The 16,938-nt window shown below is 42.7% G+C and overlaps 1 protein-coding gene across 1 annotated transcript; it reads right to left on the reverse strand.

Annotated features, from left to right (window-relative positions):
* Positions 1-14,763: 14,763 nt before the first annotated feature.
* Positions 14,764-16,275, reverse strand: LOC138361141 (germ cell nuclear acidic protein-like). The gene is made up of 2 exons (XM_069320594.1): positions 16,268-16,275; positions 14,764-15,622 (listed from the first exon to the last, which is right to left on the reverse strand). Exons 1-2 carry the CDS (start codon positions 16,273-16,275, stop codon positions 14,764-14,766), a joined length of 867 nt encoding a protein of 288 aa, XP_069176695.1.
* Between the last annotated feature and the right edge of the window lie 663 nt (positions 16,276-16,938).

Below are 16,938 nucleotides of genomic sequence, written 5' to 3' on the forward strand. Positions count from 1 at the left end.
AAAAAGGAGGCCTAGTTGAGGACCGGGCCGCGGGGACGTTAAGCCCCGAAATAATCTCAAGATAACCTCAAGAAGAAGATAACCGTAAGTGTACCCTAGTTTAGCATTGTTATCCCCTGGGTTTACTTTAGTTTCCGGTTAATAAGCTATTGAGAAAGGGGGTAGAAATAGTCTAAGCTACTCTATCCCTTTGAGATGTATTTCTTTCTTGTCTCAATAAACATACTTGAACTTGAAGCTATTGAGAAGGCTATATAATAACCTTTCATAGAAAGTTCACCAGTTGGTAAACAACTCAAATTGAAAAATGTTATTCATAAACAGTTAGTTTACGAAAGTTTACGTGAAAATTACAGTACATTAATTACATAAAAGAAACACTAATAACACCATAGTACATAGACATTGTCAGAATCAGAAATTTTATTCCTAGCAACTTGTACAGATCAATATAATTGTTGCTGGCTTAAACAAGTGTAAATAGCAATGCAAATCAAGCACCGAACCAGTCAAGCAAACACCATCTACCAAACCCTAACATCTTGGAAATAAATCTAGACGATATTTTGAGAACTACATCAAATACAACTCAACATCGGTTGTACACACACAGTTTCAACATTACCATTATTTGATAGGTCCCCCCCCCCCTATGAGAGAATAGTGTCCAATCTACCCCCCACTCATCCCCTCCCTCTGTTGGGTAGTCTAATCCGATTACACATACGCTTGTCGCAGAGGATTAGAGAGAGAGATTATCTTTGATGCACTCGCCAATTGAGTAACCCCTCCGTCACCATATTGTCCTGCTGTATTTTGATCTAAACCTTTCTTCATATGTTACTTCCACAGCCTTTATCAGCAATGCTGTGTCTCAGTGTGGGTTTGGAAATGGGGATCGTTCATGAGTGGAATGGGCTGCCAGCTTGCGTTATTGAGACACAGTTTAACAGGTTTCAATAATTGACTGGACATGGATATATATATAGGTGAGTGGGGGAAGTGGATTTAAACGCAACCCAGTTAGTATGTGCCAACAGACCTGATTTGACACTCCCTAATTTCCACGTTCTTATTTGGTTATATTTGGTATGATTATTATGATTAAATGGTTCTTTGAAGAAGAGATGTTGAAGAAATGTTTAGGCAAATATTTGAAGTGTTTCAACATCCAACAAGTGTTTCAACATCCCTTGAGTGGTAGGTTCAGATACTACACAAGTTGGAGAATGTCTAAAATGAATTGTAATAATGCTATCGGATATTTCCGTATATAACTAGTGGAGGTGATGGCATGGTGAAATTATTCAACTGTATGGTGTCCAGAGTGAAGCTGAAAGTCGAGTGTCATACCTGAAGCACTCAAGGAGGTCAGGTAGGCTTTGCTTCACCAGAACATGACATGAGAGCAAGAGGCTTAGAAAGGTGACAAAGCTTATCTCTTCATTACACACAGAGATCACACTAACGTGATAAGGCTGCAGTGTCTGGGAAGCTCCCGGACGCAGGTTCGAATCCCCGTCACGGCCCTTGTGGATTTGCTTATCTCTTCCTTCCACGTCATGGGAAGCCCAATTGTGTTCACGCCCTTCATCTCTCTCTATCTCCTTCCAGAGCGTGGCGATGGCCCGCAGGATCTCGTATTCCCTTATGATGGTTCAAAACTAAAGTGTTCATAAGGGTGACGCTGAGGAATGAGACTCGCATCACTATATGACAGCAAGATGGCGTGTACCATCACCCACTTGAAAAATGTTGACAGCATTTTCTTGAGCATTGTCTGTCAAACCGACCGTCAACCGACTGTCAAACTGTCATTGCAGCCGACTGTCAAACTGTCATTGCAGCCGACTGTCAAACTTTCTTAATTTGGTGATGGTGTGAGATACACACCTTAAGACGCATGATACCTATAGGTGTCTAGTGAGAAGGAAGAAGGGAATGGAACTATCAGGAGAAAGCGCCAAGACATTACGAGTATATAGCACTTGGAAGGGATCAGGATAAGGATTTGGGATGGGACGGTGGGGGAATGGAATGGTGCTTATCCACTTGGACGGTCGGGGATTGAACGCCGACCTGCATGAAGCGAGACCGTCCAGCCCAAGTGGTTGTCGAAGAAGTCGCGAAAATCAGCGTATTTTTTTTTTGTTTGTGTGTGGGAGGGGGGGGGAGAGGAGGAGGGGAAAATTTTAATGAAATAGTCCAGGAGATAAGATAAGAATCGATAAGGAGATAAGGACATGGGTGATGTCCTTCAAGAGGACATCAATTCTGATGTCCTCTTGATGATCAGTACTCCAAGACGACAATACTGATCTTACTAAATATATACATTTTTTTTATTTATTTAATGAATGAAAAATATCAAGTGGATAATCCTATTGGATGGTGATTTAATTTAACACTCATCAGTGTAAGAATATTTGAATCATTGGTTCAGTATTATTCGACGAATTTATAAATGAGCGAATAAATGAGATAAAAACCAGCTTCAAAAAGCTTGAAGCACCGCATGTCTCCTAAACAGCTTGAAAACCTTAACCGTAATCCCAGCTGGGATTACGGTTAAGGTTTAAGGTTTAAGATTTAAGGATTAAGGTTAAGGTATAGCTTAATCAGTACCTTCCTCTCTGTGATCTTAAGAGACTATAAGGTCATGCCGCGTTGCAGCCTCGGGTCTATGCCAAGACCACGACGTTGCAGACCACGAAAAAGTTGATTTCAGTTGCAGACGATGAGTCACAATAACGTGGCTAAAGTATGTTGACCAGACCACACACTAGAAGGTGAAGGGACGACGACGACGTTCCGGTCCGTCCTGGACCATTCTCAAGTCGTTTTTTTATTGGACCAAAACGTCGTCGTTCCTTCACTTTCTAGTGTGTGGTCTGGTCAACATAGATATACATTGTTTAGCCTTCTTCACCCCCGTAATACCCTAAAAATATATAATACAAGAAAGCATCAAGACAGAAGAGGGAGATAATGCAATTTAAGTTATTACTAAGCAGGACAAATTGACTTCCAAAGATGCCGCCACAGCCAGAGGTCTGCAGGACACAACACCCACCCAGGGTGCCGAGTGACAAGAATGGTCTTCAAGACCATGTCACCAGCACACAGTCATAAATGTTTCATGAATCAGTGGTTTATACCAGTCCGTCCTTCTCCCCCAGCTCAACAGCCAAGTTTCAGTGGTATTTACACCTCAGAGCATCCAACTAAACCCATCCCCCTACCCACATGCCCACGTCCTGTGCCCCGAGGAGGAGAAGAGATAGTAGAATGAGACTCGATTCTGTTCGTAATTCCCAGCCCACTCACGACCTAACCTCACCATTTGCACGTTATCAGAGTGTCGTAACAAGTGTATTGACGTTAAATAACTGTTGAATGTTGTGTTTGCTGGGTTCCCTTCGGCGCCGTCACTGAACAATCAGCTGAAAATCAACTGAAATCAAGTTGATTGTTGACCAGACCACACACTAGAAGGAGAAGGGACGACGACGTTTCGGTCCGTCCTGGACCATTCTCAAGTCGATTGTCCATTCACAATTGACTTGAGAATGGTTCAGGACGGACCGAAACGTCGTCGTCCCTTCATTTTCTAGTGTGTGGTCTGGTCAACATACTTTAGCCACGTTATTGTGACTCATCGCTTGCAAAGAATATCTATGTTCTTAATAACTATCTATTAACTTCTTCGTGCCACAAGGAGACAGACATTTCCGAAGGAGAGATTCCACACTTCTTTGACATATTTCTGGAGAGGCATTCACAAAATGCGCGTCTGGGATGATCCCGGACGTAGGTTCGAACCCTCATTACATCCCTTGTGTTTTTGTTCAGTAGGGGTTTGTGATTCAAGAACTGTTTCAGTTCTAGCTAAAGTTAGAAGTGGTTTTTTCACCTGATTTCATGTCTCAAGTGGTTGTGTTGTTGGGTATATATTTTTCTTTAGTCTAACATTTCATATTTTGTAGATTTCATTTATAGTACGTAAAGGTACTATACTCTTTTATTCGCTTACTTTTTTTATTGAATAACTAATGAAAATGGTTCGTTGTTTGTACTGAAACGTATTTACTGAACTTGTTCTGTTGGGTTTACAAAACTTATATTATCATTGTTAAACTTGTGTCATTATTAAATTTTTGTTATCAAAACAAAAACTTAGTAATAAAAAAAATTTAGTAATCATTTTTCAATTTTTGCTATAATTTTCCAGTGGCCTCGATAATTATATGCTACTTTATCTAATATAATTTTAAGATACGCAAGTACAAGCCGCCGGCTTCCTGTCCTCGTCGAAGCCACTAGTGTCAGTGGCTCTCGGGTAAATTCAGGTACATGGTTAAAAGAAAGGTTTAATCGATCACTGGCTACACACACATTTTTAGTGAGAAAAACAAGGATTAATTTGTTATATTATTTAATCCCACAAATATAAATCCTGAAAACCTTATTTGAGGATAATATATTCATAAAGGAACTGTTACTAATGCAGTCCCACTGCATTAGTGAAGTCTAGCTCCTGGTCCCCCGCCAACCAACACCTCTTCTTCATGTTGCAGTAATTTACAGTGCAAATTACCGGTGTTAAAAGCTGTAGCTGAAATTTACAGTGTAGCTGTAAATTTCAAGTCTTGAAATGATTTCTAGCCTGTTGAAAATCCTTTCAACAGGATAGAAATTATTTGTGTGTAATCAATTGCATTGACGTCTGGATAAAGCTTGCTATATTTAAGCTATATGTTGTTAGCTTAAAGCTTTTTATAGAACAAGCTTGTTATATGCTTGTTTAGTATATTAGCTTGATATACTGACAAAATTGATATACTAAAGCTTGTTAGTATATCCTCAGTAACAGAGGGGTGCAGGACAAGTCTCGCATTGGGTATCGAACCCATGATGTATTAGGTATCACCTCCCAAACACACAACGAAACTGAGACGTTGCTACAACATTCGAACAAGTTGTAACACCTAACAAGTTGTAACAACCAATATAGCAAAGTTGTAACGACCTTCTAACACGTCATAAAAATGTTATACCGAGATGTAACAACTTTATTACAAGTTGTAACAAGCGGAAAATAGAGACAGTTACGTATTGTGTTTGCTGGGCCACAATCATCTATAGATGATTGTGGCTCTGAGGGACTTCGTCGGTAGCATTTGGGCACAGTACTGGCCTTCCATCCTGACGGTCTATGGTCAAGCCCTTCTGTGATCACTGAATGAACTTCTTTTTTCTCCTACCACAGACGTGGCCACACATTTACAATGCTAACCAGAATATATATATATTTTTTCTTCTGTCCTCCATGGACAGAGTATGACTGCTGTTCAATTACAACTTGGGAACCATTCAAGCTTTCACAAACACATATTTACACATAGTATCATTCACCATATCATGGGTTGTGTAATTTCATGCACACGGATCATCGCAAACACAATTAATAAAGCACACACACACACACACACACACACACACACACACACCCACACACACACACACACACACACACACACACACACACACACACACACACACACACACACACACACAAACACACACACACACAATCCTGGAGTATGCGGCCCCAGCATGGAGCCCGTACCTTGTCAAGCACAAGACGAAGCTGGAAAAAGTCCAAAGGTATGCTACTAGACTAGTCCCAGAACTAAGAGGCATGAGTTATGAGGAAAGGCTGCGAGAAATGCACCTCACGACACTGGAAGACAGAAGAGTAAGGGGGGACATGATCACAACCTACAAAATCCTCAGGGGAATCGACCGGGTAAACAAGGACGAACTTTTCAACACTGGTGGGACGCGAACAAGGGGACACAGGTGGAAGCTGAGTACCCAAATGAGCCACAGAGACGTTAGAAAGAACTTTTTCAGTGTCAGAGTAGTTAGCAAATGGAATGCATTAGGAAGTGATGTGGTGGAGGCTGACTCCATTCACAGTTTCAAATGTAGATATGATAGAGCCCAATAGGCTCAGGAATCTGTACACCAGTTGATTGACGGTTGAGAGGCGGGACCAAAGAGCCAGAGCTCAACCCCCGCAAGCACAATTAGGTGAGTACAATTAGGTGAGTACACACACACACACACACACACACACACACACACACACAAGCACGTGTATTTAAACTAAAAAAAAAAAAATAGTACGCGTGAATGGATGTAAATCCTCTCTGGATGTATTCTTTTACTTCACTGATTTACCCAACTGTTAAATGCCATTATTTACACTACGAACACTTTTGCCCATTATCGTACCCCGGCTGTGTGTCGCGGCGACGTGTAAGTTATCGTACTATCGAGGTGCTCGACGGTGTGTCAGCGGCCTCCGCCTCCACCGTCTGTTTTCACCTAAGTTTCGCTCCTTCGTTCCTCTTTCTGATGGATGTTTCGGGCCTCCCAGAAGTGGGTTTCGAGCAGGGCGGCAGGGAGTGGGCGTAAGACATCTTTTGATGTAGTTAATGATTGTTTATAAGATGTTTCTCGCCCCTCTAGTCTCCCCTATTTCCTTGTCGATTTCAGAGTCCAGAAACTATCGTGCTATCAGCTCCTTGTGTTGACGTTCTCCAACTTTCCAAATTAATTAAGAAAATCATTTAGCCATATCAGCAGAGGCGATCGGTCCACAAGTTTGCCTTAATTATTGTTCCTGTCACTTAAAAGGCCCCAATTATTTCTGCCATTGACGGCGTTTGGTCTTGTTTGGGTGTGTTTTCGAGGGCAGTTGGGTCTTTAGTGGTCACAGGGGTGCATAGACCTGCCGGCCTTTGCGTCTCTGCCCCCTAATTCGTAAGGGTTTTCTAACGTCAAGAAATTGTCGTGCTAAAATGCCATTATCCTAACGTTCCAGAGGACCTACAGCAGAAAACGGGACAATATGTCATTTTTGCGAGCTGCTGCCATTTTCTAGTATGACAGTATGCCTTGTGTGAAGGTATACGTCAAAATATGACGTTCTATTAGGAGGACGTAATGCTACCCATAATACAACCCAAGCTCCATACAAAAAATTAACCATAACAGAAAACGGTGTATACTCAGCTCTCTGTGTATTTCCGAGAGTGATTCCTAATGTCTAAAATACACAATACACAAAATCAAAAGTTCCCACAAAAAATCACACATGTCAGCTTATTAAAACTGTTGTACTAACCATATTAATTAGTTCATCCCTTCACGCTGTACAACAACCAATTTTTGGTGTCAAGTTTTTGTCAATATTCTAAAATGGTTCGGAAGGGAAAGCACAAATTTCCTAAAACTTTGGTGATTGGGACGGAGCCACCATGGATCAGCTGCCTGCCTCTCTCTCTCTCTCTCTCTCTCTCTCTCTCTCTCTCTCTCTCTCTCTCTCTCTCTCTCTCTCTCTCTCTCTCTCTCTCTCTCTCTCTCTCTCTCTCTCCCTCTCTCTCTCTCTCAACCCTCCCTCCCTCTCTCTCTCCTATTATCTTTAATACTGGTTAGGGACATCGTTAATCACCGTCTTCTAATTAAGTGTTTCCTTGTTTTCAGCTTTATCTGGGACCCGTTCCCGGCCACTAACTAGCTATTGGGGACATTTTGGCTGTCAGGCGCTGTCGGTCAATCCACTTGATATTCTGAAACTGGTCGCCACTGATTTCAAGCAAGATAGGTACATGGTCGCCCTCCTCCGCCCTCCGCCCCCCCCACTCCACAATTAATTGATAATAACGATGGTTGTATGTGGTTGTAGTTCGTTGTTGTTGTTGTAATAACCAGCAGCTGTTGTTGTTGTTGTTGTTGTAGGTGTTTGCTGCAGGTGTAGATGTTTGTAGCTGTTGTAATTAGGTGTTGATGGGTTTTGTTCTTTATGTATGGTTAATGTGGATGTAAGCGATGTTGTAGCTGGCTGTTGTTAGTGTAGCTGGCTGTTGTTAGTGTAGCTGGCTGTTGTTAGTGTAGCTGGCTGTTGTTAGTGTAGCTGACTGTTGTTAGTGTAGCTGGCTGTTGTTAGTGTAGCTGACTGTTGTTAGTGTAGCTGACTGTTGTTAGTGTAGCTGACTGTTGTTAGTGTAGCTGGCTGTTGTTAGTGTAGTTGGCTGTTGTTAGTGTAGCTGGCTGTTGTTAGTGTAGCTGGCTGTTGTTACTGTAGCTGACTGTTGTTAGTGTAGCTGGCTGTTGTTAGTGTAGCTGACTGTTGTTAGTGTAGCTGACTGTTGTTAGTGTAGCTGACTGTTGTTAGTGTAGCTGGCTGTTGTTAGTACAGCTGACTGTTGTTAGTGTAGCTGACTGTTGTTAGTGTAGCTGGCTGTTGTTAGTACAGCTGACTGTTGTTAGTGTAGCTGACTGTTGTTAGTGTAGCTGGCTGTTGTTAGTACAGCTGACTGTTGTTAGTGTAGCTGACTGTTGTTAGTGTAGCTGGCTGTTGTTAGTGTAGCTGACTGTTGTTAGTGTAGCTGGCTGTTGTTATTGTAGCTGACTGTTGTTAGTGTAGCTGACTGTTGTTAGTGTAGCTGGCTGTTGTTAGTGTAGCTGGCTGTTGTTAGTGTAGCTGGCTGTTGTTAGTGTAGCTGACTGTTGTTAGTGTAGCTGGCTGTTGTTAGTGTAGCTGACTGTTGTTAGTGTAGCTGGCTGTTGTTACTGTAGCTGGCTGTTGTTAGTGTAGCTGACTGTTGTTAGTGTAGCTGGCTGTTGTTACTGTAGCTGGCTGTTGTTACTGTAGCTGGCTGTTGTTAGTGTAGCTGACTGTTGTTAGTGTAGCTGGCTGTTGTTAGTGTAGCTGGCTGTTGTTAGTGTAGCTGGCTGTTGTTAGTGTAGCTGGCTGTTGTTAGTGTAGCTGACTGTTGTTAGTGTAGCTGGCTGTTGTTAGTGTAGCTGGCTGTTGTTAGTGTAGCTGGCTGTTGTTAGTGTAGCTGGCTGTTGTTACTGTAGCTGGCTGTTGTTAGTGTAGCTGACTGTTGTTAGTGTAGCTGGCTGTTGTTAGTGTAGCTGGCTGTTGTTAGTGTAGCTGGCTGTTGTTAGTGTAGCTGGCTGTTGTTACTGTAGCTGGCTGTTGTTAGTGTAGCTGACTGTTGTTAGTGTAGCTGGCTGTTGTTACTGTAGCTGACTGTTGTTAGTGTAGCTGACTGTTGTTAGTGTAGCTGACTGTTGTTAGTGTAGCTGGCTGTTGTTAGTGTAGTTGGCTGTTGTTAGTGTAGCTGGCTGTTGTTAGTGTAGCTGGCTGTTGTTACTGTAGCTGACTGTTGTTAGTGTAGCTGGCTGTTGTTAGTGTAGCTGACTGTTGTTAGTGTAGCTGACTGTTGTTAGTGTAGCTGACTGTTGTTAGTGTAGCTGGCTGTTGTTAGTACAGCTGACTGTTGTTAGTGTAGCTGACTGTTGTTAGTGTAGCTGGCTGTTGTTAGTACAGCTGACTGTTGTTAGTGTAGCTGACTGTTGTTAGTGTAGCTGGCTGTTGTTAGTACAGCTGACTGTTGTTAGTGTAGCTGACTGTTGTTAGTGTAGCTGGCTGTTGTTAGTGTAGCTGACTGTTGTTAGTGTAGCTGGCTGTTGTTAGTGTAGCTGACTGTTGTTAGTGTAGCTGACTGTTGTTAGTGTAGCTGGCTGTTGTTAGTGTAGCTGGCTGTTGTTAGTGTAGCTGGCTGTTGTTAGTGTAGCTGACTGTTGTTAGTGTAGCTGGCTGTTGTTAGTGTAGCTGACTGTTGTTAGTGTAGCTGGCTGTTGTTACTGTAGCTGGCTGTTGTTAGTGTAGCTGACTGTTGTTAGTGTAGCTGGCTGTTGTTACTGTAGCTGGCTGTTGTTACTGTAGCTGGCTGTTGTTAGTGTAGCTGACTGTTGTTAGTGTAGCTGGCTGTTGTTAGTGTAGCTGGCTGTTGTTAGTGTAGCTGGCTGTTGTTAGTGTAGCTGGCTGTTGTTAATGTAGCTGACTGTTGTTAGTGTAGCTGGCTGTTGTTAGTGTAGCTGGCTGTTGTTAGTGTAGCTGGCTGTTGTTAGTGTAGCTGACTGTTGTTAGTGTAGCTGGCTGTTGTTACTGTAGCTGGCTGTTGTTAGTGTAGCTGACTGTTGTTAGTGTAGCTGGCTGTTGTTACTGTAGCTGGCTGTTGTTACTGTAGCTGGCTGTTGTTAGTGTAGCTGACTGTTGTTAGTGTAGCTGGCTGTTGTTAGTGTAGCTGACTGTTGTTAGTGTACCTGGCTGTTGTTAGTGTAGCTGGCTGTTGTTAGTGTAGCTGACTGTTGTTAGTGTAGCTGGCTGTTGTTAGTGTAGCTGGCTGTTGTTAGTGTAGCTGGCTGTTGTTAGTGTAGCTGGCTGTTGTTAGTGTAGCTGGCTGTTGTTAGTGTAGCTGGCTGTTGTTAGTGTAGCTGGCTGTTGTTAGTGTAGCTGACTGTTGTTAGTGTAGCTGGCTGTTGTTAGTGTAGCTGGCTGTTGTTAGTGTAGCTGACTGTTGTTAGTGTAGCTGGCTGTTGTTAGTGTAGCTGACTGTTGTTAGTGTAGCTGACTGTTGTTAGTGTAGCTGACTGTTGTTAGTGTAGCTGGCTGTTGTTAGTGTAGCTGGCTGTTGTTAGTGTAGCTGACTGTTGTTAGTGTAGCTGGCTGTTGTTAGTGTAGCTGGCTGTTGTTAGTGTAGCTGGCTGTTGTTAGTGTAGCTAGCTGTTGTTAGTGTAGCTGACTGTTGTTAGTGTAGCTGACTGTTGTTAGTGTAGCTGACTGTTGTTAGTGTAGCTGACTGTTGTTAGTGTAGCTGACTGTTGTTAGTGTAGCTGGCTGTTGTTAGTGTAGCTGACTGTTGTTAGTGTAACTGGCTGTTGTTAGTGTAGCTGACTGTTGTTAGTGTAGCTGACTGTTGTTAGTGTAACTGACTGTTGTTAGTGTAGCTGACTGTTGTTAGTGTAACTGACTGTTGTTAGTGTAGCTGACTGTTGTTAGTGTAGCTGGCTGTTGTTAGTGTAACTGACTGTTGTTAGTGTAGCTGACTGTTGTTAGTGTAGCTGGCTGTTGTTAGTGTAGCTGACTGTTGTTAGTGTAGCTGGCTGTTGTTAGTGTAGCTGACTGTTGTTAGTGTAGCTGACTGTTGTTAGTGTAGCTGGCTGTTGTTAGTGTAGCTGACTGTTGTTAGTGTAGCTGGCTGTTGTTAGTGTAGCTGACTGTTGTTAGTGTAGCTGGCTGTTGTTAGTGTAGCTGACTGTTGTTAGTGTAGCTGACTGTTGTTAGTGTAGCTGGCTGTTGTTAGTGTAGCTGACTGTTGTTAGTGTAGCTGGCTGTTGTTAGTGTAGCTGACTGTTGTTAGTGTAGCTGGCTGTTGTTAGTGTAGCTGACTGTTGTTAGTGTAGCTGGCTGTTGTTAGTGTAGCTGACTGTTGTTAGTGCAGCTGACTGTTGTTAGTGTAGCTGGCTGTTGTTAGTGTAGCTGACTGTTGTTAGTGTAGCTGACTGTTGTTAGTGTAGCTGGCTGTTGTTAGTGTAGCTGACTGTTGTTAGTGTAGCTGACTGTTGTTAGTGTAGCTGGCTGTTGTTAGTGTAACTGACTGTTGTTAGTACAGCTGACTGTTGTTAGTGTAGCTGGCTGTTGTTAGTGTAGCTGGCTGTTGTTAGTGTAGCTGACTGTTGTTAGTGTAACTGACTGTTGTTAGTACAGCTGACTGTTGTTAGTGTAGCTGGCTGTTGTTAGTGTAGCTGGCTGTTGTTAGTACAGCTGGCTGTTGTTAGTGTAGCTGGCTGTTGTTAGTGTAGCTGGCTGTTGTTAGTGTAGCTGACTGTTGTTAGTGTAACTGACTGTTGTTAGTACAGCTGACTGTTGTTAGTGTAGCTGGCTGTTGTTAGTGTAGCTGGCTGTTGTTAGTGTAGCTGGCTGTTGTTAGTGTAGCTGGCTGTTGTTAGTGTAGCTGGCTGTTGTTAGTGTAACTGACTGTTGTTAGTACAGCTGACTGTTGTTAGTGTAGCTGACTGTTGTTAGTGTAGCTGGCTGTTGTTAGTGTAGCTGACTGTTGTTAGTGTAGCTGGCTGTTGTTAGTGTAGCTGACTGTTGTTAGTGTAGCTGGCTGTTGTTAGTGTAGCTGACTGTTGTTAGTGTAACTGACTGTTGTTAGTGTAGCTGGCTGTTGTTAGTGTAGCTGACTGTTGTTAGTGTAGCTGACTGTTGTTAGTGTAGCTGGCTGTTGTTAGTGTAACTGACTGTTGTTAGTGTAGCTGGCTGTTGTTAGTGTAACTGACTGTTGTTAGTGTAGCTGGCTGTTGTTAGTGTAACTGACTGTTGTTAGTGTAGCTGACTGTTGTTAGTGTAACTGACTGACCCGATCTATTGTTCTTCTATCATATCTACTACATGAACAAATCTCCTACATATCTACTACATATTTTTCTCTCACACATACACACCTCCTCCCATGTGGCAGCCAGTAGCAGCTGTCTAACTCCCAGGTACCTATTTAATGCTGGGTGAATAGGTGCATCAGTAGAAAGAAACTCTGCTTATTTGTTTCTACTTCGACCGGGAATCGAATCCGGGTCCCTTTGGACTACGACCCTAGAGCTTGGACCTTGCCCCGTGGATGTACTCACCTAGATGTGCTTGCAGGCAGAGCTAGGCTCCTGGACCCGCCTTCTTGAACGTTCTTAGAGTAATTCAATGACTTATTTCTCACGTTTTGATAATATTTACACTTAAAACTTTGAGTCTAATTAGTTTCAACGACTTCTACGTGTGTGTGTGTGTGTGTGTACTCACCTATATGTGCTTGCCACATATAGGTGAGTACACACACACACACACACACACACACACACGTAGAAGTCGTTGAAACTAATTAGACTCAAAGTTTTAAGTTGTGTGTGTGTGTGTGTGTGTGTGTGTGTGTGTGTATGTGTGTGTGTGTGTGTGTGTGTGTGTGTGTGTGTGTGTGTGTGTGTGTATGTGTGCGCGTTTTTTTACACACATCTGTCTGTCACCTACCATACCTAATTATCTCTACTCTCCTACACCATTTCCTGTATCTGAGGGCCTCTGCTCGGTGGCAGGAACTAGTTGTAAAATTAGAGAAAAACCTCGCAAATGGCCCCTTTCCTCCTACTGTGACACTCTCTCATGTTTCTAAATGGTAAATATAATTCGAATTTCCTCTGCCAACTCATAGCTGTCACATAATTTCCAATTGACCTACGTTTCTAACACCTTCCGTAGCACTGGAGTGCTAATCCAAGAGGAGCCGTGGTGACGGCTCGAACGTATGCGCCTGGTGTTCCCTGGCGCGCTTTAGTCGACTGCACCGCGACATGGTCAAAAGAATTAGAGTGGTATATCTTGAGGTTATCTTGAGATGATTTAGGGGCTTTTTAGTGTCCCCGCGGCCCGGTCCTCGACCAGGCCTCCAACCCCAGGAAGCAGCCCGTGACAGCTGACTAACACCCAGGTACCTATTTACTGCTAGGTAACAGGGGCATTCAGGGTGAAAGAAACTTTGCCCATTTGTTTCTGCCTCGTGCGGGAATCGAACCCGCGCCACAGAATTACGAGTCCTGCGCGCTATCCACCAGGCTACGAGGCCCCTATATGCGAGGTATATGCTAGGGGTCAGAAAATTGTTATAAAATAGGAATGTAATGAGCGGATTGTGCAGTGTTTTACGTCGCTTTTGTCGCATCTTAGCGCTGGGGCCAGACCTGTTGGGGTCTTGCATTATTTATTTAATTATTTCCTATTAGTATTAAGTATTAAGTATTTCCTATTATGTCTCACTAATATCCCTACGATGTCTTACGTTAGACTGAGAGCTCTGTCAGAATTACATCTCTACAGAGTGAAATTTGTTTCGATACTTTAATTGGAGAAAATAAAGTAATTGAGATAGAGTAAAGTCATTCATAGAGTATCTGCTCTGAATAATTACTTCTTCGTTAAGTGAAAAAGTGGATTGCAGTTTCTCTTGACTCGTGATCCCTTTGTCTATTATCTACACTTTCTTTACATAGAGTGGTTGTAATAGTCAATAGTCTATTAATCACGTGTGCAATCCGTATTCCTTGTATTTCAGAAAGAAGTCTTTATAGTATTTGGGATTGTAAGCTCGTATTACAGCTGCTTTTAACGTCACACATGCTCTTGATCGCTTAAAAATTGAAATTTTCAGATTTTGTTTCCAGATTTTCAGAAATGTTTTGATTTTAGAAGGTTTAAACAACTAAGAAAAAAAAAAGGTTTATTGGAACATAATCATTCAAGTCTTTTTTTTTATGATTTTGTCCTTTTTAGGAAATACAATATGACTAGAAGAATGTTATTGTTTTCTGCTGCTGTGTTTTGCTGTGAATGTCTCTGTGTACAAGTGAGAAGCTGTCTCATGTTCTCTGTGTTTTGCTGACTGCGTCCGTCACCTTATCTTCTGTTAGTGTTATCTTGAAATGTGCTGCTAACTCTGGAATGTGCTGTTCACTCTGGAATGTGCTGCCTGCTGTGGAATGTGCTATTCACTCTGGAATGTGCTGCCTGCTGTGGAATGTGCTATTCACTCTGGAATGTGCTGCCTGCTGTGGAATGTGCTGTTCACTCTGGAATGTGCTGCCTGCTGTGGAATGTGCTATTCACTCTGGAATGTGCTGCCTGCTGTGGAATGTGCTATTCACTCTGGAATGTGCTGCCTGCTGTGGAATGTGCTGTTCACTCTGGAATGTGCTGCTATATAGTCATAGCGGCTTAGTGGTTCTCCTAATGATTACCTTACCTTATAACGTATTTATAACTTACTTCTTTACTTCTGTGTAATTTTAACACTTTTATTTTGTTATTCCACCATCTATAACACCAGACACCTGGCTATCATCCTCTATAACACCACACACCTGGCTATCATCCTCTATAACACCACACACCTGGCTATCATCCTCTATAACACCACACACCTGGCTATCATCCTCTATAACACCACACACCTGGCTATCATCCTCTATAACACCACACACCTGGCTATCATCATCTATAACACCACACACCTGGCTATCATCCTCTATAACACCACACACCTGGCTATCATCATCTATAACACCAGACACCTGGCTATCATCCTCTATAACACCACACACCTGGCTATCATCATCTATAACACCACACACCTGGCTATCATCATCTATAACACCACACACCTGGCTATCATCCTCTATAACACCACACACCTGGCTATCATCCTCTATAACACCACACACCTGGCTATCATCATCTATAACACCAGACACCTGGCTATCATCCTCTATAACACCACACACCTGGCTATCATCCTCTATAACACCAGACACCTGGCTATCACCATCTATAACACCAGACACCTGGCTATCATCCTCTATAACACCACACACCTGGCTATCATCCTCTATAACACCACACACCTGGCTATCATCCTCTATAACACCACACACCTGGCTATCATCATCTATAACACCACACACCTGGCTATCATCCTCTATAACACCACACACCTGGCTATCATCATCTATAACACCAGACACCTGGCTATCATCCTCTATAACACCACACACCTGGCTATCATCCTCTATAACACCACACACCTGGCTATCATCATCTATAACACCAGACACCTGGCTATCATCCTCTATAACACCACACACCTGGCTATCACCACTAATACCGTACCAAGTCAGTCGTTAAAAGTTAAGTTAAACTATTTATCACTGTCACCACCTTCTCCTTTGATGAAAACTTTACAATGTACTTTACAATACTTTACAATGAGTACTTTACAGTGACCGACGGTGAAGGATACCAGCCACGAGAGGGGGTTAACGATGTTAATTACTTTAAGTGGTGGTGGGCATCGTAACCAGACAATCATCTACTGTGACCTATTCCTGAATATCGACATTGGGACAGGGAAGAGAGAGGGGGAACACAGTCGACTCTATTCATTGGCATGCAAGTAATTCTAAAACATATTTTGATAATTACGGGCGGGAGAAAGGTCATTTAATATGCTAACAATCGTAACTACACCTTAAGGAGATGCCCCACAGGATACTTGGGTCTCTATGAATGAATAAACAGGAACGAATGGATATGCCCAGTGGACTGTTTAATATAATATGTTGATTTAATTAGTTCAGTATAGAAATCCTAATCTATCTTCCCCCAACAAGGCAATTGAACTATCAACACTTGTGATGTTTTGAACATAAGGGACCAGTATTCACTCAACATACAGCAGTGATTAGGCTTCCTTGAAGACAAGGGGGCCAGATTCACGAAGCAGTTACGCAAGCACTTACGCACCTGTCCATCTTTTCTCAATCTTTGGCGGCTTTGTTTACAGTTATTAAACAGTTAATGAGCTTCGAAGCACCAGGAGGCTGTTTATAACCATAACAACAGTCGATTGGGAAGTTATCATGCTTGTAAACTGTTTAATAAATGCAACAGACGCCATCAGAGATTGAGGAAAGATGTTCACGTTCGTAAGTAAGGTTGTGAGGTAACTGCTTCGTGAATCAGATCGTAAGTCTTCCTTTTCCCTGTGATGCCCAACGCTACACTCCAGACTCCGGTCTGGACTGAGACACAACATCCACTTTCTTTCCCTCGATTGACTGATAAAGATTAAGCCACCCAAGAGGTGGCACGGGCATGAATAGCCCCGTAATTCTCTCCCTCTCTCGTAACCAGCTTGTACACCCCCCAATCCCCAATTTTTCGTTCAATTAACGAACTTGAATCTGGTAACAACCGATTTGAAACTACCTTTCCAACCTTTGAAACTACCCCTAGGTTTGTGTGACCTTGCCTCACTTCTCTGTGACCTTACCTCACTTCTCTGTGACCTTACCTCACTTCTCTGTGACGTTACCTCACTTCTCTGTGACCTTACCTCACTTGTCTGTGACCTTACCTCACTTGTCTGTGACCTTTCCTCACCTCACTGTGAAAGTCTAAGTCAGGTAACCCCC

Source organism: Procambarus clarkii, chromosome 8, assembly GCF_040958095.1.
Source record: "Procambarus clarkii isolate CNS0578487 chromosome 8, FALCON_Pclarkii_2.0, whole genome shotgun sequence".
Lineage (NCBI taxonomy): Eukaryota > Metazoa > Arthropoda > Malacostraca > Decapoda > Cambaridae > Procambarus > Procambarus clarkii.